Source organism: Vidua macroura, chromosome 7 (assembly GCF_024509145.1).
Source record: "Vidua macroura isolate BioBank_ID:100142 chromosome 7, ASM2450914v1, whole genome shotgun sequence".
Taxonomy (NCBI): Eukaryota; Metazoa; Chordata; class Aves; order Passeriformes; family Viduidae; genus Vidua; species Vidua macroura.
Genome location: NC_071577.1, coordinates 18,306,794 through 18,331,554, shown reverse-complemented (window position 1 = coordinate 18,331,554; position 24,761 = coordinate 18,306,794). Strand labels below are relative to the sequence as shown.

At 40.7% G+C, this 24,761-nt stretch overlaps 1 protein-coding gene across 9 annotated transcripts in view; it reads left to right on the top strand.

The window, feature by feature from the left end:
• Positions 1-24,761, top strand: part of AGPS (alkylglycerone phosphate synthase) — a 76,683-nt gene that overhangs the window by 11,934 nt on the left and 39,988 nt on the right. For 6 of the 9 annotated variants that reach the window (XM_053981759.1, XM_053981760.1, XM_053981757.1 and 3 more), the window contains one exon: positions 4,640-4,739. In XM_053981759.1, the coding sequence (XP_053837734.1) occupies positions 4,640-4,739 (100 nt within the window). Of the gene's footprint in view, positions 1-2,976; positions 3,512-4,639; positions 4,740-15,026; positions 15,242-24,761 lie in introns of those variants that run through there. The other 3 variants (XM_053981763.1, XM_053981762.1, XM_053981761.1) reach the window with 3 other exon arrangements.

Here is a 24,761-nt window from a genome sequence, read left to right as displayed (position 1 = left end):
CTCAGGGACCAGGAGTCCCCAAATTCCACCTTCTGTCAAAAATACTGGTCAAGCTCAATACACCCATCTCCACTCACACTGGAGGATTTCCATGATGCAGTACAACAGAGGATAACAAATATTCCCATTCTGGAGAGAAAAAAAGAAAGTAGTTATATCACACCTGTCTGAGAGAAGTATATATTTTTTCATGATCTAATTCCTAATAACTCTGTCAAAGTAAGAGCTGTGTCCAGAAATAATGAACCTTGGTGTTGAGTTTGCATCTCCTGAGTCAATCTGACTTGCCCATGAGGGCCACGAGTTTAGGTACAGGGAGGCAAAGTCACCTGAACATTCCCCAGGAGAAATGAGGAGTGCTAGAATTTGGTCAGCATTAGAAATCCCACAGGGATAATGACTTGAGGATTATTTTATACTCTGAAATATTACTGTTTTTCTAGGAGCTCTTTTTACTATGTAGCAAGGCCATGTTTGCATGACCAAATGATAGGAAAGGCAGCCAAAACAACGTTTTAGCTACACCTACTAATTCCAGTATTCAACTCAACCCAACCAAAGTGGTTTCTGGGTAGTGGCCTTGAAAGCTTGTTACTGCAGTTCTCTTTACCCACTGGTGCCCAGAGAGGCTCTGAATGACCTTCCTCTGAAGTTACACATGGAAAGGTCCAACTTCTTGTAGCTCTTTAAGCAATCTTCTCCTCAGCCAGAGACCTATCCCCTAGGATAGGCCCCTAGGCATCCCCTAATTTGATGCCTCTCAGTGAAATTTTTTTCACTCAATTATCATGCCAAACAGTTGTCCGCTTTGTTAGTTTTTTTTCACAGAAAGGCACCTGTTCAATTTTAGATACTGTTCAGCCTGTTCCACTTCAGTGGTCTGCACTGCTCCTCCGAGAGCCCTGAGCTTTCCACATATTTCAGGCTGCCAGCTCTCTTATGCGCTTTTCCCCAGCAGCCAATTTTGCTCAGAAGCTCTTACGACTGAGCCCGCTTCCATTCCTTCATAAAGGGATACCCTCTTGTTATTGCAATTGAGGAGTTTCATAAGAGGCTTTTAATGTCTCCAGAGTGGTGTTGTGTACAATAAAATCCTGAATTAAGCTTTACCTAACACTTGTTCATGCATTACTGATTTATTGGCAAATTGCATTTGTTTCTGCTCTTGACAAATACTTTTAGGTTTATTTCTAATACCACAATTCCACAATCAGATTAATATAGGCTTAAATAAAATGTTATATGCTTAGTTTGAGTAGCAGGAGCATTTCCAAGCCTGAATCACTAATATGTACACTGCCATCTTGTGTCCTGAAATTCTAGATAATATAAAAATGCACAATATACATAGAGCTTTTCACAAAATAGGATTTAGCTATATGAGTGGAATCTGCAAGGTTATCAAAAGATCTTTACTGTAATCTCCTTCTCTTTCTTGTAAAATGTAAAATAGTCATTAAATCAGCAAGTCTCATTGATAACTCTAAATCCATCCTTTCTAAGGATCCTTTCCTTTTAATTAGTGATTTGTGGGTAACCCCGTGGAAAAAAAAAAGGCTACAGAGAAAATTCTGCTACAGCCAAGCCACTCTCTTTTGGTATGGCTCTGTTGCAAGGCAACCTCTGAGCTGGTGTGGGGTTCTCAGAGCAGTTCAATGCCAAATGTTTCTCTTCTGCCAAAAGGGGGTATGATAGAAAAGACTGAAGATTTTTATTTTTAGCTGGAATCTCTCCCTTTGGAGCAACTGTGGTCCGAACATAACTAGATCATCACTGAGTCTGCTCCAGTGCCCACCAGAGGACTGGGCACCTGTTTGCAAGAGGACCTAAAGTGACATGTACTTATAAAATGAAGAAAGTGAATCTAACATTTCTGCTCCACAGTGTTTATTCAAAACTGGATTTAAAACACAAAACCAATGATATTTTGGTGGATGAAATAAGTACTGCATGCTCTTTCTCTAAAAATGATTATTCCTTTATAACATGCTAATCAAAGAAGCCTTTTTGTACATTCATACTTCCAATTGCTTTCACTGTATATAACATTTAGCTCTGCCTTTTTGTCATGTTTTTATTAATTTTAGCTTCTTTCTTCTGTTGTTTATTATTGCAAATGTGTAGGAGCAGTCTCAAGCAGTTTTGAACAGTGGCTCTACAAAACCCCAAAGATTTAGTCCGTGCTTGTTGCCTGAAACAAGCATAGGGAGCAAGATAGGGAAAAGGGTGCAAAATCAAATATTAAGCTTAGAGACGCCTGGGGCAGGGCAGAAAACAGTAAAAGCCTATCAGGGTAATAGATGCCAAGGTAAAATGGTAGAAAACATTAGCAGGGGACAGAAGCACTCTCGGCCTTACCCTCTCAGACATTTGCCTCGGTTAGTGGCTTTCCATGCCAAAAATTTTTCTTTCCACCTGTTTGGCATTTCTTAGCCAAGTGTGTACACACATTTGTGTACGTGAACTTAGAGTATTATTTGCCACCTCTGAAAGGCAAACATTTGAGGCACCCATTATTGTCTGAGGCAGGCAGGGCTTCTGTCTCCCAAGGTCGGTTTTTTTATGCCTTACATGCATAATATAAAATGATACAGAGTTTAAAGAACCTCCCTTTCTTGTGACATGAGCAGTTACAATAACTTGAAAGAGCTTTCGCTTCTGTAACAATGCTTTTACAATACATTACTGCTTTATGTACTTGTCTTCAAAAAGCAACGTGTGTATTGTGGCCTGGTTGCATAACCTCCTGCTCAGTAACAGGACAACATTAAAACTGTTTGCACAACACAGTGTTTAAGTAACGCAAAAAGCTTATTGAAAAGGGCTTTGTAATTTCATAATCTGGAATGCTTTGCTAAGATTGTTAATGCTATTTTATTTACTTTATCTGCCCATAAGATCCCTGCCAGTTTTCTTCGTTTTCCAGTGGAGAGTCATACTTCCTTACTTTATATCCTTTGCTGGGTTATTATCCAAGAGATTTTCAGATAGAAAAAGCTAATTGGTTACATATGAGGAAAGATAAAACAATAACTCAAATACTGCTAGAAGTTACATAAAATTAAGCAAGAAACTGTCTTCTGTAATCTCTGTTCTACTGTACCCTTTGATGTGGTGTGCATTTACCTCCCTGGTGACTGAGTAGCACTGGCTGTAATAGTTACGGGAAAAGCAGAAGAGGGAAAACTACTGCAAACAGAGCAGGTCTGGGAGGAGAACTGATGTCTTTTGTGTCCTCAGTTCCTGGAGATGTTGGCTGACACAGCCTGTGACTGGTCAGTCCAAGCCTCTCAAGCATGCCATGCTCCAGCTTTTGAGTGCCTGCCAACAGTTGCCATACTGTGTTAGACTGCATAACATCCTAGCAATGGATGAAAGTTTGTTGTTTCCATTTCCAGTTTGCTTTACATTAGCTGGTTCATTTTGTGACTGTGAGACCTTCACTGATGCTAGAAGATGCCTGTCCATCAGCTGGCCCATTTTGGTAACTACATACCAGCAGAAGTGGATGGTGAGAGACAAAATACTAGGGATAATTCTAAGTATGTGAATTCTAAGTAACTCTGGATGAGTTACTACATGCTGCAGTACCACGTCTGAGCTGCTGGGTGAATCCTAAATGTGAACTAAATGTTAACTCAAGTTTAGACTTTCACATTCCCATCTAAGAGTGCCCTCTGACCACCTAAAGTCGTGAGCATTAGCCAAAATTGCAACCCCTGTGTGCAGCTGGGTCCAGCTAAACCAACAGTATCCTTTAAAGATCAAAGAACACTCAGAGAAAGAACAGCATCAGGGAAGGGCAGATAGAGCTGCACTGAACAAAACCTCAAAGCATTTTATATTTTACCCTGTAATTAAGCTTAATATTTCTAAGCTTTTCCAAGGGTACAAAGCCTACCATGTCTGTTATTGCAGTCTTGGCTCCCCTCGTAGAAGTAAACTACCCCACATCTCTAGAGCATGCGCTACATTTCCCAGAGGCCTTGCATGTACTTTATCACTCAAGCATACTTGTCTGAAGAAAAAGGAGCTCTGCCACTGAGCACAAAATAACAGGTCTTGAATTTAAAGTTTCTTAGGTTTTTGTTTTATGTTTTAACAAAGCTGCCTTTCCTTTAAAGTGTCCACCTGCAGGGCTATAAACATTAGTGAGGAAGCCTCTGCTTAGGTTTATTTTCTGTAAGCAAGAGCAGTTGGCCATCTGCTGGGTAAAAGGAAGGTTGGGCTTTGGTGGATTTGGAAGCAAAGGTCACAAACAGCACATCCCAGTCCTTTGCCAATGACACATTTAGGCTGTGACAGATCAGAAAATGTTTTGTTAATCCACCCTACTCAGCTTTCCAGATCTCCTTAGATCAGAACTCAGAATCATTGAATCTCAAATGGCCTTCACACAGAAGTGCTGTCTGCGTAAGATAATTGCTGTCCCAAATGCAGTAGGTCAAATGAGAAGATGTCACCAGGTCTCAGGGTCTAGCTTCAGCCTCTGTGTTTCAGGATGTGAGATGGGGATGTCTGTGGTAGCTGGGGACTCCAGAACCCACTGCTGGGCCTGTGCTGGGACCTCCTGCAGGGATTTGGAGGGCTGAGGACAAAACTTGCCACAGAGGCAGTGATTAAAATCAGCTCTTTACAGGTCAGCACTCCAGAAGTCTGAGGGATGCTTGTGCAGCTGGCTTTGGAGTCTCGTTCCAACACCTGCTACATTCTGAAGAGTCTTGGAAGCAATGTACAAGGTAAGATAGAGTGAGAAATCAAGGGTTGACGGGGGGGAAAAAAACCCCAAACTTCGAAATATTTTCTTTTAAACCCAGTCAAAATGTAACAGACTCAAATCTCAAGTAAGATTGACAAGGCATAAGGATCAAGTTCGACTGTTTTAACACAACCAGCAATGCCATACAAATCAAGTAAGAGCTACGGAAGACAGGAACACTTGGCAATTCTGGGATACACAGTATCACCCAGAAAATAAATCTGAGGCAAATAATTTTTCCTTTTTAATTTTTAATGGCTTTTAGAAACTGCTTAGAAGCTGCAGTAAAATGTATTTAGATACTATAACAAAAGTGTTTAGAAGATACTTTGCTGATATATAAATACACAATTCAGTTGATTACAAAATAATTGCTAAAAAGCTTTCTGTAAAAGCCCCTGAAGATTCAAAAGCAGTGCTTTCTGCTCTGAGAGTTGGAGAATTTGAATGATGTACTGAGCACTAAATGAGGAATTTAAACATCTTAATGGAGGCATAAGACAGAAATGATTTCTAGCCATTTAAGGAAAAATTCAAACACAGAAGAAAAACTCAAATTAGGGGCTCAAGAAGAGTCATTTTAGCTCTGTCTTGCTTCCCTGTGTACCAGGAGTCACACTCTCCATTCCAGCTGAAACTTGCTATTTTAAATGGAGTAAGGCAGTTTTAATGCTCTTGGCCCAAGTTGCTTTGTACCGAGATGTCCAAGCAAGTGCTACCATTGTCACAGCAAGATAATTGTTCTGATAAATATCTCAATTTTCTGACTCTCCCTCTGCTGAATTTATTATCATGGTTTTATTCTTCCTTCAGTCATGAGGTTGTACTATTTTCCTTAACTGCCCTCTTAAAACTAGTGCATCCATAGGCCAGGAGGGAGTGCTCTAGCATGGGAGCCAACACTATTATATTCCAGAGTCCTGATGTTCCAGCAAGCTTGGGAATAATTGCCCTGAGGTTTCTCACCAAACTGCTTTCAGCTCACAAGGGCATGAGGAATCACTTAGTACCTCTTTTTATGCCTAGTCATTAGGTATATTTACAGTAGTGCTTTCTCCCTCAAAGTCTGGCACTGCTTTCTTTGCCCCTACTTTCTGTTTTACAACTGTTCCTTTGCCCTAAACTTCCAGTCCTGCAGCGCTGAGGAGCCATGAACACAAGGACAGCTTGTTTTTTTCACTTCTCAACACACAAAGAATGTGGTGTTAAAGAGGAAATAAATTCTGGTTTTCTCTCATTTGAAAATGCCTACCTTCTTCAGCGACATCACTGCATGTAATGGAGCAGTAAGCTGGTCCCCTATCAAACAAAGCAAGCAGCAGAGATTAATTATCTCACAAATATTTTGGAGAATCAAGCAGTTCACCCATTTGTGCTGCTCCATTTCCCGTGTTTTCAGCTGAAAGAGCAGACTGCTGTCTAAATTGATGGCATCCTTTTCAGCTGAGACCAGCTTAATCTATTTTGTGTTCTTCAAAAAAGGAGCTGCCTTTGTTGTCCCTTGTATTGCCACATTTCTCTATTGAAACAAAGCACTGGAGAACAGCATTGGCTTGACAGTGCCGGAGACTGGAGTCCTCAGGTCTGGCAAGGCAGCAGCAGCAGGAGCATTTAAGGTGTCCTGCTGCTGCAAATTCCACAGGATAAGCTGACGCCAGTCATTAATTGTATATACTTAATTAAACTTCTACAAGGTGCAAATCAAATATGCAGGTGAATTCAAATCACATCATCATCAGGAAGGAAACAACATTTTAAAAAGTTAAAATCAACAAATAACCAATATTTCCAAATAGGAAAGGGAGACAGATGGCCAGGCTGCCTGCTAGTGACTGTCCCTGTTCTGTCTGCTTTAGCAGTGCTTGCTTACTTATCGGTAATGATGCTTTTTTGTGGTTCCTACCTATGAGTGTCCACTTCACTCTCCTCCATGAGGGTCTCTCTCTCTGTCATCACAAAGACAGTTTAGCTGCCTGTGGAGCAGCTGCTGAACTGATCCAGTTTATGGCCTTGCATATTCAGATAAATTGCCATTCATTTCTCTTAATATACTGTGCTGTAATTTGAAAAATCCTGAAAATCAACCCTTTTCATCAGCATTCTGAAGTTAAAACTGTATTTTTAAAACAGCAACAGATTTGCATCTGAGCAGAAATTTTGCTTTTACTCATTCAAATATTCTGTTCAGCTGCCTTGGACTGCTCCAGCCTAAACTAGAGTTGAATCAACATTTGTTTTGTTTCACATAATGACAGAATTAGCTACATTTGTTCAAACTTCCTTGATTTACTACCTGATCTCATAATTCAGAATTCAGTCTGTCTCCTCCTTTTGCTTTTTTTTTTTTTTTTTTTTGAGCTCAGAAGGGGCAGAACTTAACAACTAAGATCCAGTTCCAAGGAAAAGGAGAATAAGTTATGGAAGCTGCATGCTTCTGCCCCAAACAAAATGCAAATGGTCTAGTACTGGCATAGTGGTAATTAGCTGCCTGTAAACCATTAAATCACTACTTTTCTGCTGTGGTTCTGCTGTTTCACCAGTGCAACACTACATGGTGGATGGTGCTCACTAGCTTGTGTTTAAGTTCCCTGTTCACAGCTCTGTGACTCTGGTTCCTCTTTCGCTGACTGCAATTCTGCCTTCCCATTTCTCCATTCCTTGAGCGACAGGAGAGGTACAAAAGAAACATGGTACAAGGAAACAGAATATCCTATGTTCATAGCATTGGCAGTCTCCTGCCAAAGCCTTCTGTGGCAAGCTCAAAAAAAGCCATTTCTAAATGTTCAGTTTGCCTCCATTATCTCACCATGTAATTGCTTAGGGTGCTCAATTCCCTCTTGGAACAGCACATGAAGGGACCATTAAATGCCTAATACCACCATGTGTGTTTGTCCACACTCTGGCTGACCCTCATCTAATCTGTTCTCATTATCTTTGCATGTATACCTGAATGTCTTCATTCTATGGCATGTCTCTCAAAATTAATTGTATTAGTCCCCTACACTTCTTCAGTATATACAGGGAGAGCACCTCTGTTTTGGCAGTCCAGAGGGAATTTGAGCCAAATTATAAGGAACTGCAGGAAACTTTGGGGAAACAGATTAAGAAGGAACTGAATATCACTCAAGGCTGAAAAAAGATACAAGTTGAGGGGACAGGAGAAAGTGGCTATTTGGATAAGCATAACTTAAAGCAGTTCAGTGCATAAACTGCAAATCTGCAGAACATCAGGAGTCAGCTTAACCCATTTCCCCATCAGACCTTAAATGACAGTGATAGTTTCCACTCTTAGCTGTGTGTTAAAAGCTGTGTGTTATGCATCTGATTTATAAAAAGGATATGGGTACTTGCATATATCACAACAAATACAGATGTCTCAGAGTAGTTGTAAACTGCCTTCCATTTTCACAAAGCACCTGGAAAATTCAGATGTTTAATAAAATTCCCTCTTTTTAGTTATATAATCTTGACTTTCCCTTAGCTACCTTTACAGGACAATTTTACTACTGTGTGGGAGATAACTATCAAGTAATATGATATGATACAAGAATTATTGAGACAGGCTTAATCTAAGGTGTAGATATTTTATTCTGTTCTGACATCTAGTTCCCTCAAGATCATGAAAACCTATTGTTTTAAGCAAGGGAAAAGACATTGTTTCACATGGAAAGTGATCAAACCAATGTGAAAGGAACCCCAGAAGTAGAGTCAAACACCTCAGGTGTGTTTTGTTTATTTTAAAGAGTCACGTAATTATTTGTCAGCTTTCTTTTGAGAACAGTTTTTGCACGGTTTATTCAAACACTTTGCCTGTCCAAAACATGATGTTTACACAATTACGTTGCTCAACTGTGTGTCTGATGTTGCATACCTTGGTATTCCCCAGAGCATACTTAGGGAATTGTTTTAAAATGTAATAATCACTAGAAGAAAATGTTCCTTCTCTTTAAACTCCAAGAATTTGCAATAGCTGATTTGTTTCTTAAGTTGCCTGGCTATCTGATCCAGGAAAGGGTTTTTGTGAGTCAGCTACAACAGTTAAGTGTTAGAGTTTTAACTGAAATATGTCAAACATTTCTGCCAAGTCATCTGATAAATGTCCCTGTTCAGCTGTAAAGAACTCTGTAAAAGATTCAGTCAAGAACTGTACAAATACACCAGGTTTTTTATTAACATCTTTTCCTTATTTTAATTAAGCAAGTAAAAATTCAACTAACTTAAACTGCATTCAAGCAAAATCAGCCCTCTTCATATCCTGTATTTAGCCTCCTCCTGAGATGCTGTTCTCACCCAGAAATTGTAGAGCTCTTGTCATACTTATAATATTCTCAAAAGGACACACAAGGATTGAGTTTCTAAGTAAAACACAAGCAACAGTCTCTTTCACAATACAGTTTATATGTTATATACCCTTAGGCATAACAATAGTTATTAGAACCAATATGTCTAGGGACATGAAAAAGGAAAATACAGAATTAAGCAAATGTTGTTATTATATATTTTATTCTTTCTCCTCTAAATTCTGAGAAATTACAGGAGATTGGGAAAATTTTAATGCAAAAAATTTAGTGCATCAAGCTACATTATTAGATTGGATAAATCAGCAAAATGCTGTAATATAATCTATTTTCCAGAATGGAGAACTGAGAATAGTCATGAGATAATGTCACCAAGACAAAATGCAGGTGTCCAGGAGTTGCAACAGGCAGGAAAGTGTAGAGGCAAATGGTTTCTACAGAAGCTCCCTTGTCATGCTGGGCAGTTACACTTCTCTTTAACTGCCAGCTCTCTTAAAAAAGGGGAAGTGGAGAAAGTTTTGGGGCAGTAAAAAAGGAGTGTGCACTATAGCTCTTTTGGGATATGCACCTTGAAAGCTAACTGTCTGTAAATGTCAAATTATGCTTAATCTCACCGACCAAGCCATGAGAGGACATATGTGGTAACAATGTTTGGTTTTACAGAATTGCCTCAAAAAGTAAATATGAAAGCTTTTTGTCTTGACAGGCTTTTGACATACACTGTGGAAGAGTTGAAACTGGGCAGGGCTACACATCTCTATGCAGTTTTCTATGAAGCTTATCTCTCTTCCCTTAGTTTTTTGGATGCAGCAGGACTGTTGTTCCAGTAGAATGAAGAAGGTGAAATGAGTTCACTGTGCACCTGCAAAGTATGTACATTGATAAATACACCGGCCACTATTGCTACCAGTGACAGAGCACAACTGGTTTGACTACCAGAAGTAATCAGAAGAAACAGAGATGGATCTCATTCCATTTGCAGAGGCAAACAGCTTTGTCAGCTTTCAGCAGAGGGATGCACAAACTTATCCATGCATACAGCTAACAATTTAGAAAGTATTTTTCTTCCATGCAAAATTGGTATACAGAAAATTCAAGTCTGGAGTTACTAAGTACAGCAATAGTAAAAATATATCACTAATAACTCTGCTTTGGAGCACCAGTGGAGTTACAGCAGTTTCACTCAGGAGTCTATGTGCACTTTTAAATATACTATGGACAAGGACTTAGTACTTGATTCTCAGTGAACATGTCTTGTTCAGATACATACTTTTAAGTTCTAGCATTTCTAAGCTTTCAGATAATCTTGTTGACTGAAAGCTGAAATAGTTGAGCTCCTTTTACACTTTCTTTATTAGGAGAAAGTTGACCACCATGTACCAAAACATCTGCAATTCTTGTTTGTTTAAAGAGAGAACATACTGCCCACTAACCATTTCTATATAAAAAAGGTCAGCTTCTGGTTGGAGATCCCTAAATTAGAGGTTTCATTCACGGCCCATCCTCTCTCTTATAATTTTTTTCCCTATTATCACTCCTATCCTTGTGTAACCTTTCAAATCCAGGCTGATCCTTGGCAATGGCTTGAGGTCCTGCAGGCTGCTTCATAGCTCCAAGCTCTGAGACCTGGGCCTTTCTTCTTCTGTGGCACTGAGGCTGACAGGCTGAGCTCATAGTGCTGTAAGCTGGTAGTGGATGGATGGACGGATTCAGGGATGAATGCAGTGCCTTTTCCCAGGGACTCTGCTGACATTGTAAAAGTGACACAATGCCTAAGTAGGTCTTAGAGAAATTGGCTACTTTAGGGAAACTTCTTGGCCCATTCCATATCAACAAACTCCTCCCAGAGCATGAATTACTTGGTGTTGAATGACATGTTCATGAATGTGTGTAGACTTGTTTTGGTTTTTCCCCCCCTCTGGTGAAAAAATGACTAATCCAGAGGTTATCTCAAGGGCTTATGCCTTTTCCCCCCTTTTATTGCCTCAGCAGCTTCTTCTGAGTCCATGATTCAGCTGTGGATGTCCCACACCCATCTTAAACCTAGGGCAGCCAAAACTCCACCTCTTATGTAGGTGGTGTCTTTTGTACGGGGGTACAGAACAAAAAGGTGTTCTAATACATTCGTGTCAATCACTTCTTAATAGTGGTTGAACTGGAGAAAGCAAGAACATCTGGAACACGCCTTATTCAATAGGTGTTTCCTTCTGTTTAAACCTTTCAAGCAGCACCATGAAATTAAGAGTCTTGAAAAAATTAATTTCTACTTTTTCATTTATCTAGAAAACAAAGGCTTCTTTATGTTTATTTTCTCAAAGCCTAGTATTATGATAATGTTCTTCTGTTGCCTTCAGAAGCAGTGAGGTGAATTAAGAATTGTAGCTCAAAGCTGTGTCACTTTAAAATGAAAAACAAACAAAAAGAATCCCACTTTTCCTGCTACTTAGCCAGTAAAGGAATAGCACAGACATGTACTACAGCACTGCACTTCCTGCCAGGACTGGGAAATTTCTCACATTTCGATGAAACTTCTTTGAAATGTTTCAAAATTCTTATTACAGTTTAGATTGAACACTGTACCTTCTTTCCCAGATGTATGTATAGTTGCTACTTGCCATCAATTAATTTTCTGCATCTGATACCTACATCTCAGGGGCTCTCGTGCTATATTAGGTGATTCTCTACAACCTGTCCTGGACTCCACTCAAGGCAAGAAGATTTATCAGAAGAGTTTTTTCTTTGCACAGCTTTTGTGCAGGTTGCCTAGGAGTGTAGTGTTTTTGCTGAGAGCATGTTCCCCCCATGGTCTCTCATGGGACCACTGCGTAATGCAGCTCTGAGACACCTTGTTATGAAGACCTCTCTGAAACTTTACAGTACTTTGGCAACTTTATTTTGTATTACACTGTAAACTGGCTTTAAAACTATGTTTCCTGAAAATGCCAATGTGCAGAATTCTGGAAATGCAGGCCTTTGTTGATATGAGGTGTCACACAGAGCATCTCACTTATGCTTACAGATGCACTCAGTTTTGTGGGCAGGACAGCTCATGGAATGGCAACAGCTGCTGCTTTGGCTCAACAACAATTAGAATGCTTCCAACTACTGCATTGTAGATCTGCTGGTATTTTTACTGATAAAAGTTCTCTTTGGTGTCACAACATATTACTTTCAAATTCGTCTTCCCTAAGTTTTCTTCTCAGCACTACTACTTATCAGAATGAATTATATGGTTAAATTAGATATAGTTTTTGAAAACATGCCAGTGGTTCACTTCAGCAAATGAGAAACAGTGACCTCACAATCTGACAGCACATTATGTTTCTGCTGCTTTTTATGAAAGATTGCCATCCTTCCAAGGGAAGCAGGGATTGCCTGCAGAGCACTGGTAGGAGCTTAGCAGTCTTATTGTAAGAAAAGACCCCTCTCACACAAAAACAAGGTGTGACTTAGCTATTCCTCTGCTTTGCAAAAGACAAGGCTCTCAATAGTTTCCAAATCATACCACTATGCCTCTAGCACCTCCAGTTAAATTTTCGTTCACACACATACTTAAAAACTAATCTGGAACTTTTTTGAGAAATAAGTTGTGAAGTGATTACAAATATTATTTATCAGATTCTAGTTGAGGCCAATTTTTAACTGTGAAGCTCTACAATTAGGATCAAATAAATGACCAATGGGCTCATTATTGTTCCTTACAAGCGACTGTGATCCAAGGAAACATTCTAGGAAAACCTGAAGCCTACTGAAGGGGATTTGCTATCCGTTTGGCAGCATTCAGCAATGTGGAAAGTTTTAGGTGACTGTGACTCAAAGTCCCCCCAGCTATATCCAGAACTTCAGTAAATAATGTGAATGTAAATTCAGTCGAGACCCATGTTTATTCCCTACAGACTGCCTCCACAGCAGCAGACAGCTAAATGTGGATATGCATGAGTTAATCCAGAAACTTGTATACAAATTATTCACAGGGGGGAAATTTAACTCCATAACCAAACTATTGAACTGCCACAACAGCTGTTTATGTTGCACTAATACCAGAAACCTAACTTAAGGCTGAGATCCCTTTGCAACTAGTGCAATCACTGCCCCAGGAAAATTGCAGGCTATTTTCTAGACAAAGTACACATAGGGCATAAAATCAATTAACAATGGTGAGAATAAAAGCAAAACAAACAGTAATAACACCTGTGTGGCTTTTATGAACTGCTTCTCATCAGTAGGCATTACTGGGGTTGGTCCTATATTGTCACACAGTCCATAGTGTATTTATCTTCAGACCAGTCTCTCTAGGGAGATCCTGTTATCCCTCATTTATATATGGGGAGCTGTGACTCAAAGAAGCACCAATATTGCATGTGAGGTAAGGAACAGAGCCCAAGTTTCCCTGCTTGTGCAGGACAGCCTGCTCCCTGGAGAACTTCCTGCAAATTGCTTAGTTAATGGAAAGGTACCATGTTGAAGTATCATGGGAAAAATAGGTCCCTAGAAGAGGTTTGGAAGAGGGTAAGAGCTTTATCAATTTTCCTGGGATTTTATTTCACTTAACAAACATCTGAGGAAGAAATGAACAAATAAATCAATATTGATAGACAAAATGTCATTATCAAAGTATCAGTCATCACATAGATCCCAGCAATCTACTTCAGGACTTCCAAAAAGCTGGTCAGTGCCAGTCAGTGGCAAAAGCTGATCATGAAAGTAGGTCCTGTGTGACAACTGAGTAGGCTTCAACATGTGAGATACTTCATGTCACAGAGGAAAAAGCTGGAATTAATCTGAGCAGGTCATCTAGCCATCACCTTGCCCTGAGCAGAACTGCTTATAATGGTATGTCTGATAGATGTATGTTGTCTGTTCTTAACGCTGTCTAATGAAGGTGACTTTGTTCTCTACTTAGGCAGACTACTACGGTTTTTCATTTTCACTGCCATTAGAAAGTAGTCTAATGCTAATACTGAAGTTATATCTTGCAGTTTGAGCTCAGTACTTCTCACCAACATGAAGGGCAGATTGATTGCTTCCTTTCAGTCCATAGCAGTCTTTTACATATTTGAAGACTGATAACCTATCTTCCTTAGTATTTTGTAAGGGACTCAGTTTGTTAAGCATTTTTTCATTCCCCGGTGGAAAAAATCCTCTTCTCATCTGCTCTACTTTAAAATATTTCCACTTTTCACATCCTTCCCCGAGTGGAAATCCAAAGCATTCTGGTGTATAAAGGTAAATTCATAGCAGAAAGCACCTGGGGTTGGCATCAAATCTGTATCTCCCCTTAAATCCGAGTTCTCCCTCTTCAAAGTGATGCTACAAAGTGAATCCCAGATGTTCCCACAGGTCCCAAATACGGTGAGGATTGTCAGTTTTTGCAAGGATTGGCCCAATGATGGGTATCCCGGCTACAGGAGGCGATGCATTCCCAGCAGTGGGTCAGCAATCATTTTGAGGTGCGGGTTTAGTGGGGGAGCAGATCACCGGGACCCGGATCCTCCCTTCCAGCACAGCCGGGTTGCACAGGCAGAGGCACCCGGCTCAGCAGCCCTGCACTCACCAGGGCCTTGTGGCCCTGTCAACAGCGATGATAAAATCTGCAACACCTGTAGGATTATCTGCCACCTCACCGACCTATTTCTTAAGTAACCCGCCTAGGCTATTGTCATTAATTAGCATTTCATCATTAACTTAGGCAATCCTCATCTCTAAAGGACACCTTTGTGTTCTCTCAAGTTTGTTCAGCGACCCAGAGGGGCTGTAATTACAGCACCGGAGGCGGGAAATCTTTAATAAACGCTTTTCGCTCTCTCTCAAGCCCAGCGCTGCCGAGGCAGGAGGCTCCGGCAGGACGCGCGGAGCCGGGCGGCGGGCACGGCAGCGAGCGGCGCTGGGGGGGCGGGCGGCGCGGCCGGGCCCGCGCGGGGAGCGCCGGGCGGCGCCTTCCGCCCGCGCGCCCTCTCACCCGGCGGCGGTCGCGGCACAACACGGAAGCGATGGCGGCCGCGGCCGGGGAGGCAGCGGGAGGCGGCGGCGGCTCCCCGTCCTCCGCCCGGCGGCGGCTGCGCATCATCTCCGGGCACCTGCGGGGCTCGCCGCGGGCCCCGGGGCGGGGAGCGCTCTCCCCGAGCCCCTGTAAGGTTCAGGGCGGCTCCGCCGGGCCGGCCTCCGGCTCCATCCCGAAGAAGCGGTGGGTGCGGGCGGGGGTCCCCGCGGGCCGCGCCGGCGGGGCCGGGCCGGGCGCTCTCCCGGAGCGCGGGGCCGTGGGTGCGGGCCGGGGCCGGGGCCGCGCTCTGCCAGCGCTCTCTTCCCGGCCGGGCACGGGCGCGGGCCGGCGGGGCCCGGGGAGGCCCCGCGTGGGCTCCGCGGGAGGAGCGGGGCTCCGGCGGGGCGGGAAGGAGCGGCCGGGAGGAGGGTGAGGCAGATGCCAGTCGCGGGTGATGTAAATGGCTGAAGTCATTCACCCCTGCGGGGACTGCAGAAAGTGGTCTTCAGCCTCTTACCTGTCCCTGTAGTGAGTGGGATTGTGTTAAAATGGGAAGGTGCTCATGGTCATCGGATTCACACCTGTAGATGTGATGGAGAAGTTTTGTTTTTGTAAAATACTTTGAGGCTGTTCTAATGAGGAATGCAGCACGTGTGAAGAGCAAGGTCTGTGTCTGGTCTCTCGGTCTCCTCCGCTGTTCACAGAAGCTTTCAACGGATGTGAATAGTGGCAGAGTGTGCTCATGCATTAGGTTCTAACAAAAGTTTCTTAGAAATGAATGATTTCAGAGCTGTGAAATACTTTTTCTGGTTCTTGCTGTCTGTAGTAGTAAGGAGTCAGGTCACATGACACCAAGGGAAGACAGTCACATTCTCTAGTTCAAAGTTATTTCACTGGCTCTTGGATTTGTTTTTCTGCTAGATTTTTAAAAAAATGCTGTGATTCTAATACCATTATGTAGTTCCATGTAACTTGTTATTATGAGGCCCCCTTTCTGCTGGAGTGGACTTGTATTAGTTTTGTGACTTTCTTTTACTGCTCCCCCTTTCTCAGATGTGGATTTTCTATATGTGTGTTGGCTTGCTATCTTGTAAGAGCATTTTAAGGCTTAGGTTGTAGACAACTTCCTGTTCTCCCCTGAGCTGTGTACAGGAACTAGTTTGTCAGTGCTTGGGGGTAGTCCAGAGGCAGACTCGGCAAGCGGTGAATAGAAGAGCTGCTCCTCGTTTGAGGAGAATCCATTCAGCCCATGCTTTTCTCTCAATCTTTTAAAAAGAGAGCAAGGAACAGCCTGGATTCTTCTAATAGGCAATTTGTGGCCTACAGTCACAAGCTGAACTTGCCTGCTTTGGGAGGACTGGGATGTCATGCACATGCAGTCAGATATGAACAGCTTTGAAAGCTTTTAGTGTTCATTGAGGGGAATGTGATGCTTCTGCTGCTCACTGGGACAAATGGGTTGTTCTGAAGTTGTTGCCTTCCATATTGAGTTTTTGTTTGGTTTGAATCTAGGAAGAAATCACTGTTTACAGAAAAATACCAGCTTAGCTGTTTTTCAGGGATTTATTTTAAACAGATTGATGTATAATTTCTGCAGCCAGTTATTGCATATGTGAAGAGCAGGAGAAACAAACTTTTGTGAACTTCTTTCCCTGTGGAAACACAGGCTTGGAGAACTTGTCATTTGTACTTCTGGAAGTTATTGACATTGCTCTCCCCTATTAGGATTTGCTATGGGATCATAATGGGTTAGTATTTTTACTCAAAATAACTTGATCTGGACTCAGAATAAAAATTCGCTGTGGGGGTGTAAGGGAAAGCTTAGTTTGTTCTTCACTAGAGGTATAATTTTCTTGCTGTACTTAAGAGCCCAGCCTTTTTGTAAGTGTAGAAACAAGGAAAACTTAAAAGGAGCTTTATCTCTGTCTTAAGTTTCTGTCCGAACATCTGAGATGATTGAAACCCACCTAAGATGCTGCCTGTGAAAATTCTGATACTTTACTATAGCTAGGATATGTGGATCTTGGTTGAGCTCATGTTCGAGGATAATACCCAGGTTTTGGAGTGATAGAGGAGAGAGTTCTGTAGCCTACACTGATTTGGAAGGGGAAATGATGAATGCCTGAATCTTGTTCTAGTGACTCCCAGCTAATCTGGAGGGTTTTTTGTGAGGCTAAGAAGATTGCTGGAAAAATCTAGTAAAAATAACTGACCTAGAGACAGTGCAAGCATTCTTTTGGTAATATTAGGACAATACAAAGCTGGGTGATGTTTTCTTGTCTGTTGAATGCTGATTCAGGTCTTCTGCCTCTTTTGAACTGTTACTTTAATTTTTCCTAGCAAAGCTGTAGTCAAAAGTACCTTAAGCAAAGTTTTTGTTCTTTACATCTGTTGCATCCTTCCTGTAGTGTTTGAAATAGTAGCAAAGCTATAGACACTCCTTGAGCAGAATCAGGTCCACTCTCCTCATGCTGCATTTCTTCTGCAAGTAAATGGCTTTATTTGATGGAAAAAAAACCCTTTGTAGTACTTTAGGTCTGTGATCACAGAATTTTTTTTCTGGCTGCTTTGCTAACAGTCAGTAGACAGTGGCCTCTAGAAGCACGGCTTTCTTGTTGATAGTTCAACGACCAAACTGTTAAAGATCTTATCCAGACATTATTTCTCACCAGCAAGGGGAGGATGGAGAGTACATGGTATTGACTGAAATTAGTTTTCCTGTCCTTTTACATTATGCTGTTGACTTTTGTTGACTGGTAAGCTCGCTTTGCTGGTGAGACTTGAATTAAAAACTTAATCTTCGGAATAACTGTGTATACATGAAGTGTTCAACTTGTACTGCTTTGGAAGCAGTCAGGTGCTACAACTTCCTAGAACAGAGTTGTACCAGAGTAACTGCTGGATGTGCTTAAGAGTGCCTCAGAGATGGAGCATGCACTGATGCTGATCTCATCAAAACTTGTATTGTATAACTTACACAAATCAAACTTTCAACGATTTGGTCTTTGTTAAAAGGGATGCTTGATTTAGTTTAACTAAATGTTGACTCAGTAGCTTGTAGGCTTAAAATTTATTTTGTCCTGGAGCAACAAAAAGCCAGACAGCATCTCCTGATTATCCTATCTCTGTGGAGAAACTGCTTTCCTAGGGGATGAAGAGAGGCTTGTGAATATCTTTTAATTATTGTAGGCATACTGTTACACAGGGTAAACTAAAGGATGAGAGTGTAGTGAGCTGACTGCTGTGTGTTGAGTTCACAGGCAGGTTGTTCAGGGTAATGTGTTAATGTTGCTGAACCTTCTTCATATAGACACTTGAAATTCTTGCTGCTAACGATTATGATGTTACTATGCAGCAACATGAATTAACTCCTAAAGAATTGGTACTACTTGAATGTAACAGTGTCTTCAGAGGGGCTTTGTATCTTACCCCAAATACTCAGAGGAATCTTTATAATAAGGACTTCATCCTTTAGAGAACAGCGTTTAAGCAACATGTGGTGCTAAGCTGTATCCTGGTGTAGCTGACTTGTGAGTTTAAGATGATAAAAAAGGATGAAGAAGGAAAGGGCTGGTGCTACTTTACCAGTCTTAAGAAATCAGAGGAGTTGCATTGAGGAAGGTGTGGCAGTTCATAGGAGGTTCTGTGATTGCATCAAAGCAATTAATTGTTAGTCAAAGTTAATACTTGAGGAACAGATAAAGAAGGTTCTCTCATAGAAACATTAACATGAAAAAAGTGTCATAATCTGATGGTAAAAGTGACTTCATATATTACAGCAATTCCTGTCTAACACATAGCTCCAAGTAGTTGCATGTCAGGAAGATGAAATGTAGGAAATCTATAAGAATTTAAGTAACACAATATTTATTGTTAGATCATTTGATACCAAGTTAGCCAAACTGGATATATTCATTAGCTAAATTTTATTAGAAAAATAACTTAGATGAAAACGTGAAGTGTTTAATGTTGAAGCTCAATATAGATTATATTGAGCTTAATTATATGAAAGCAAGTAGCAGTTTACAGCAAAAACTGAAATACTTTTGTAGATCAGCTGTTTGATATCGACTGAGGTCTGAACTGTTATGTATAAGAAAATGAATGTGTATATAGCTGTTTATTTAAACTTGATGTGTTGATTTAAACTGAATAGAATTAGAATAATCTGATAATGCAATAGACTGAAGTAATTACTTGGACTAGAAGCTACTTTGAGGTTAAGTAAACTAAGGAGATCAGTAGTGTAGCAGACTGCAGTCAACTAGACTTTCCTGAAGTGTACCTGTGTACACTTACTGTACCTCTGTAGAAAATAAATTACATGGAGTATTAAAAATCTGTTGCAGGTTGAATGTGATGGACAAGCCTAATGCCTCTGTAGTGTTGTTATATCCAAAACTGGGCTATTTTGTGCAACACCATTGGGGTTGATGGTGTAGGCCAGAAAGTTTTCTTGAGCTGTGATGTATGTGCTACAAAGCATGCTAAAAGATTCTCTATGGGATGGGTAAAAATGTGTCCAGGAACTGAACTTGTACAGAAAAATGGCAGACAGTTAATTCCTTGATTAAGTTATTTCTTTTAAGACAGCAAAGCAGATTTCCTGGTTTTACAAGCTTTCAGGAAATACTTCTCAAAGGAGTGATCTCTTTGCGCTGTTTCATTTACTGCCTGGAAGTAGCCATGTGTGTGCATTTTGTAGTAGAGCAGTCTCTTCAGAGATAAAAGTGAAACTGGTGTCAGCTGAAGTACTAGGTGGAATAGAGAGAGCTTCTAGTAAAGTATTCTGTTGCATAAGAATCATCATTTGGCCAAGTGTTTACTGAGAAGAACGATTATAATGTCTTGGCTTTCCTTGATCTCTACTTCCTCCTAATTGACTTTATTTATTATGGAGGAACACTAAGAGACACTAATTTCCTTATTCCTTGGGGCTTTGTTTATTACAGTGTGGTGAAATGAAGAGTAATGAAATAGTCAAGGCTAAGAACGTGTGTAAGGAAAGTGAACACTTGTTTTATCAAAATAGTATAAAGAAAAGCACTCTGCTTTTGGGTACCTAAACCCTTGATGTCTTATGCCTAAAATCTGGTTGTCTGCATTTGCTGCTTACTGTGGGTTTGAACTGTAATTATGAGCCAGGTTTGTGGTGTTGTATTAGGTATTCAGCAAACGGAATAGCAACTGAATCAGTGTGTGCAGCTGCAGGGGCTTAGCTGAAAGTGTGGTCTACAGAACCCATAGTCTAAAGTTAAAAATATTCAGCATCTCATCACTTAGGATTACAAAAAATAGCATTGACTGATTTTTATGGATATATTTCATGGAATCAGTTTGAAAAGCAGCAGTAAATACACAAACTTAGACTGTATCTAAGGTTATAAAACAGGTGTTACTTGACTTCAGACTTGAGAACAATTATATTGGGTTTGCTGCAGGGAAGGTCTTCCAAGAGAAAAAATACAGCAGATACTCTTTGCCTGCAGCATGGCATTCCTCTCCAGATAAATTATGCTTTCACAAAGCAGTTCTTGAAACAATTCCTTGGGCTGCATGTTCTTTGTTTATTTCAGGCACCTGATGCTAATTTACTACTGTCTTCAGAGACACTGCTCCAGGGGAGAGGGAGAGCGATCTTCTGATGCCACCTGTGGAAAGGGTTCTGACTTTCCAGCTGTGGGGCTGGATTGGTAATCCAAAGTCCAACTGGGGTAGGCTCTGAGGAATTGTTCCTTGGGTAATGTCTTCTTGTAACACCTTACCACAATAATACTGCCTCAGTATTGCTGCACCCACACACTGAGTTAGGCAAGAACTCTACAACTTGCAAGACTGTGTTACATTAGGCAAATACTGGTGCTTAAGCCCATGTGGTAAATTTAAAATTGCCACTTTAAACTGATTTCCAGGAACCTGCTGGCTCTTCCATTGTGTAACAGAAGTGCCTGTGAATATTTTATGTGTATGTGATTTTAATGCTGAGTGTCCACTGGTGATTGAATTGACAATGTCAGTGGTTATTGTGAGGAAACTGGTAGGAGCATCTGGGCTTTGCTCCTCCTGAGTCACGTTTCTCCAGCTGGATTGAACTGCACATTCATCTTGCTTCTCCAAAGAAGCCTCGGCTGTCTGTGGGAGACACTGTGCTTATCCTTCAGCTTCCTGTGGGAGAGATGAGAACTTTTTCATCCAGTCACTGTGCCAATCACTAAAACCTAAGATCTGAGCAGTGCTGGTAGGTACAGTTTGTTGAAATAGTGTAGTCCCAAGGCCTCTGCCTGCCCAGCTCAGTGACAGGATTCTTCAGAAACACTAGTTCAGCTGGTGGGCCGGGGGCCACCCTCCTGCCTCCTGACTGTAAAAATCCTTATCCAGTGAGTCAGACTAGTGTTTTAGTGTTGGGCATTGTAATGAAAGTGGAATATTTAAATTCACTTAAACTAATCACACTGTGTTAATCTATTGTCACTGCTTCCACGGTGACTTGTTTTCTTTCAGGCAATATAATTTCATGTGTATATACACAAACATACACATTAAAAACCTTAAGAAAGGTTTGATTTTTACTACTTCGTATATTTCAGTAGCAAATTTCTATCATTTAAGTTAGAAGGCAAGAAAGTACTGGTCCGTTTCTACTATTTCTGACTAAAGCATTTCACATTTCTCACATTAACTATCTCAGAAATTAGATAGTTAATGAGCTTGATATTTTGTTGAAGCTAATATACTGAATAGGAAAGGTGTTATCTTTAAATAAGACAGTTTGAGTACAATACTACAGTAACATTTAAAGTGAGAATAATGTCAGATGTTGGTGAGAGTCTTGGCTATATATATTCTTGGAAAGGAGTCTGAGAAGAAAACCAGAAGGGTGTGTAAATTATATCTCGCTATGCATACAACATGTGTGTGTAGCATACTCATTCCAAAAACAACCCTTCCTTTCTCCAAATAGAAACCTCAGACTTGCTCAGTATAGTTTTGAATATAAAAATTGGATGCTTAAGTTTCTTGTTCTGGTGTTTACCTGCCACAAGATATAGTACTGCCCATTGTGTGTGGTGGTGTGAAATCCTCTGCCTTTGTGTTACAAGGTAGCCAAGATGTTTGGGTCAACTATTCTTCTACAAACATGCAAACTGTTACTTTAGATTTTAAGTTAATTATTATCATCACACCAGTGATGGGAGCTATATTGTCTGACACAACTGTGTGTACTTAATTTTACTCAGGAATAGTTCAAGCAGAAAATAAACTCTTAGGAGTTAAAACTCTTAAACTCTGTTCTGTATTTTAGAGCCTGATCAAAGTGCCAGGTGGTTTAACACCAACCTAGGAAATTAGGCCTTTACAGCAGACAAGCAGATGGGAATGTGGTCAGTGTAGCAGAAAAACCTCATATCTGAGTCTGTCTTTGTGTCCTTAATTAATAATACCTCCCCATGATTTTGTGGGAAGTATCTGTCTGTACTGATATCAGGACTAATGATAGTTTAAACCTGGCCATTATCAGTTTATCTCATGTCACCAGTTTCCTTGGGGCCTGGCCTTTTGTGTCTTGTTCTGATTGTCTCCAGATTTGCAGGTAGTTTCTCTAGCCTGTTTCATGCATCATTGTTGGCATATTTATTTTGGCACTGCCTTGCAAGAGGACTTCCATCTCTAAATTTGAGGGGAAGTTTGAGCCTTCCTCAATTTTGCTTAGTAATATCAAGTCTGTTCTGACTTTACAGGATTCAACAAACTACAGAGGTCCGGTATATAGAAATACTGTATTTAGTCAGCAGAGGGAGAAATCTTCCCTTGAGGAGGATTGTACTGATTGGGATTTAAATGGAACATTTAGTTAAAAAAAATCTATTGAGCTGGCCAATTCTGTGTCACCTTCTTCTCACCTGGGAGCAACTCCACTGTGTATGACTTAGATTCTTTGTGGAACTTCATATAAATATGTGCAGCATTTATAAATATACACACATAGAAATAAGGGTAAAAATGGGCGAGTCTGCATAACGTGCTTTAAGAGCCCTTTTTGATAATCTGTCACAGCAGCACAATAGCACAAGGCATTCCAATGCTATGGAACATGAATAGATCCTTGTCCTTTCTTGTGTGAACCCTACACGTGTAAAGATCAGAGAGAGCAGGCAGCGGAAGAGGCTTCTCTATTTGGACAGCTCTGCTTAGTTGAATTTTGGCTGAAATTTTAGAATTCATTCTTCAGTATGGAAGAACAATATAGACTGGCTATTTCACAAAATTGCATAAAGTCATTTCAGTACTCAGTAACTGATAGTTTGCTTTAAGTGCCAGATTTGTCAAGGGCTGGTTGAATCTTTGAATCAAACAATTGTAATGAAATACATGACCATGGCTTTTTTGCATTTGATTAATTAAAATCTTGCATACAGGCAGTTTGAAGAAAATAGGTTTTGTTTGAGCCAAGTCTATTGAATTGCACTGATAGTGTCAGCAGCCCGTGTTAATAATACCTTTATAATGAAAACCTTTGGTAATCAATCATCACATGGTTATCTTGCATGTAATGCTGGAGCTGAAAGTGATTGAGGCAGTGCTTCTCTGAATCACAAGGTCTTTTTGAAATACTCACTCCTGATCATCTTACTCTTAGGCAGTCAGAGTAAGAGCTACATTTACTGTATATAGGGCAGGGATGTAAATGATCTTCTCACAGACTTTTTTGAGATATGTTTCTTTTCACTAAAATTCAGTTTCCAGGTTAGTAATTTCATTTGTAATGTAAATAAATGGCAAACTTTTAAAGCAAAGCTTGATTAATGTGTAATTACTATTAGTGTATTTCTTAAGTCTTAAATACACTTATACTGATATAGTTCTGATGACTTTATCACAGTTAAGAGATCCTCTGATATGGTTGTGCTTAAGATTTTCCAGTTTTCTGCTTGTATTTTGGCAGTTGTTAGTTTGATTTTTATGTATTCATAGTTTTATGCTTTCACATTCTGGTTGTAGTTGATATGTTATTCTTGCACTTCTTGAGGTTTTGTTGTTTATGACTTTCAGTCCAAATGTGTCTCAAAGTTCCTCATCAACTGAATGTTAAGAATGCTGTGGGATTGCAGTAGTGATGACAAGCAACTAAAATCATTATTCTCTGTCAAGAAAATAAATTTAAATACTGTCTTTTTTATTCTGAAAAATATTTAGATGTTACCTATTTGTATGTTGATGTTTATGTATAGAGTGAAAACCAAGCATCTTTCACACAGTACGCTTGCCAACTGGAAAATATCACCATATCACCAGTGATTTGCTCCTCTCTCTCTACATAGAAGAAAAACAAACAGACAAATCCCTTCAGTCCCAACAAGCCCATGTACTGCTACAGGCTGGGGGCAGAGTGGCTGCAAAGTGGCCCAGTGGAAAAAGTGGGTCAGCAGCCTGCTGCAGTGAGCCAGGGTGTGCCCAGGTGGCCAAGAAGGCCAAAGGCATCCTGGCCTGGATCAGCAGTGGTGTGGCCAGCAGAGCTAGGGCTGTGATCATCCCCCTGTTCTCAGCACTGGTGAGGCCCCACCTCAAATCCTGGGCCCCTCACAAAAACAAAGATGCTGAAGGGCTGGAGTGTATCCAGAGAAGGGCAGTGGAGCAGGTGAAGGGTGTGGAGCACAGATCTGATAAGGAGTGGCTGAGGGAGCTGGGGGTGTTTGGCCTGGAGAAAAGGAGGCTCAGGGGTGAC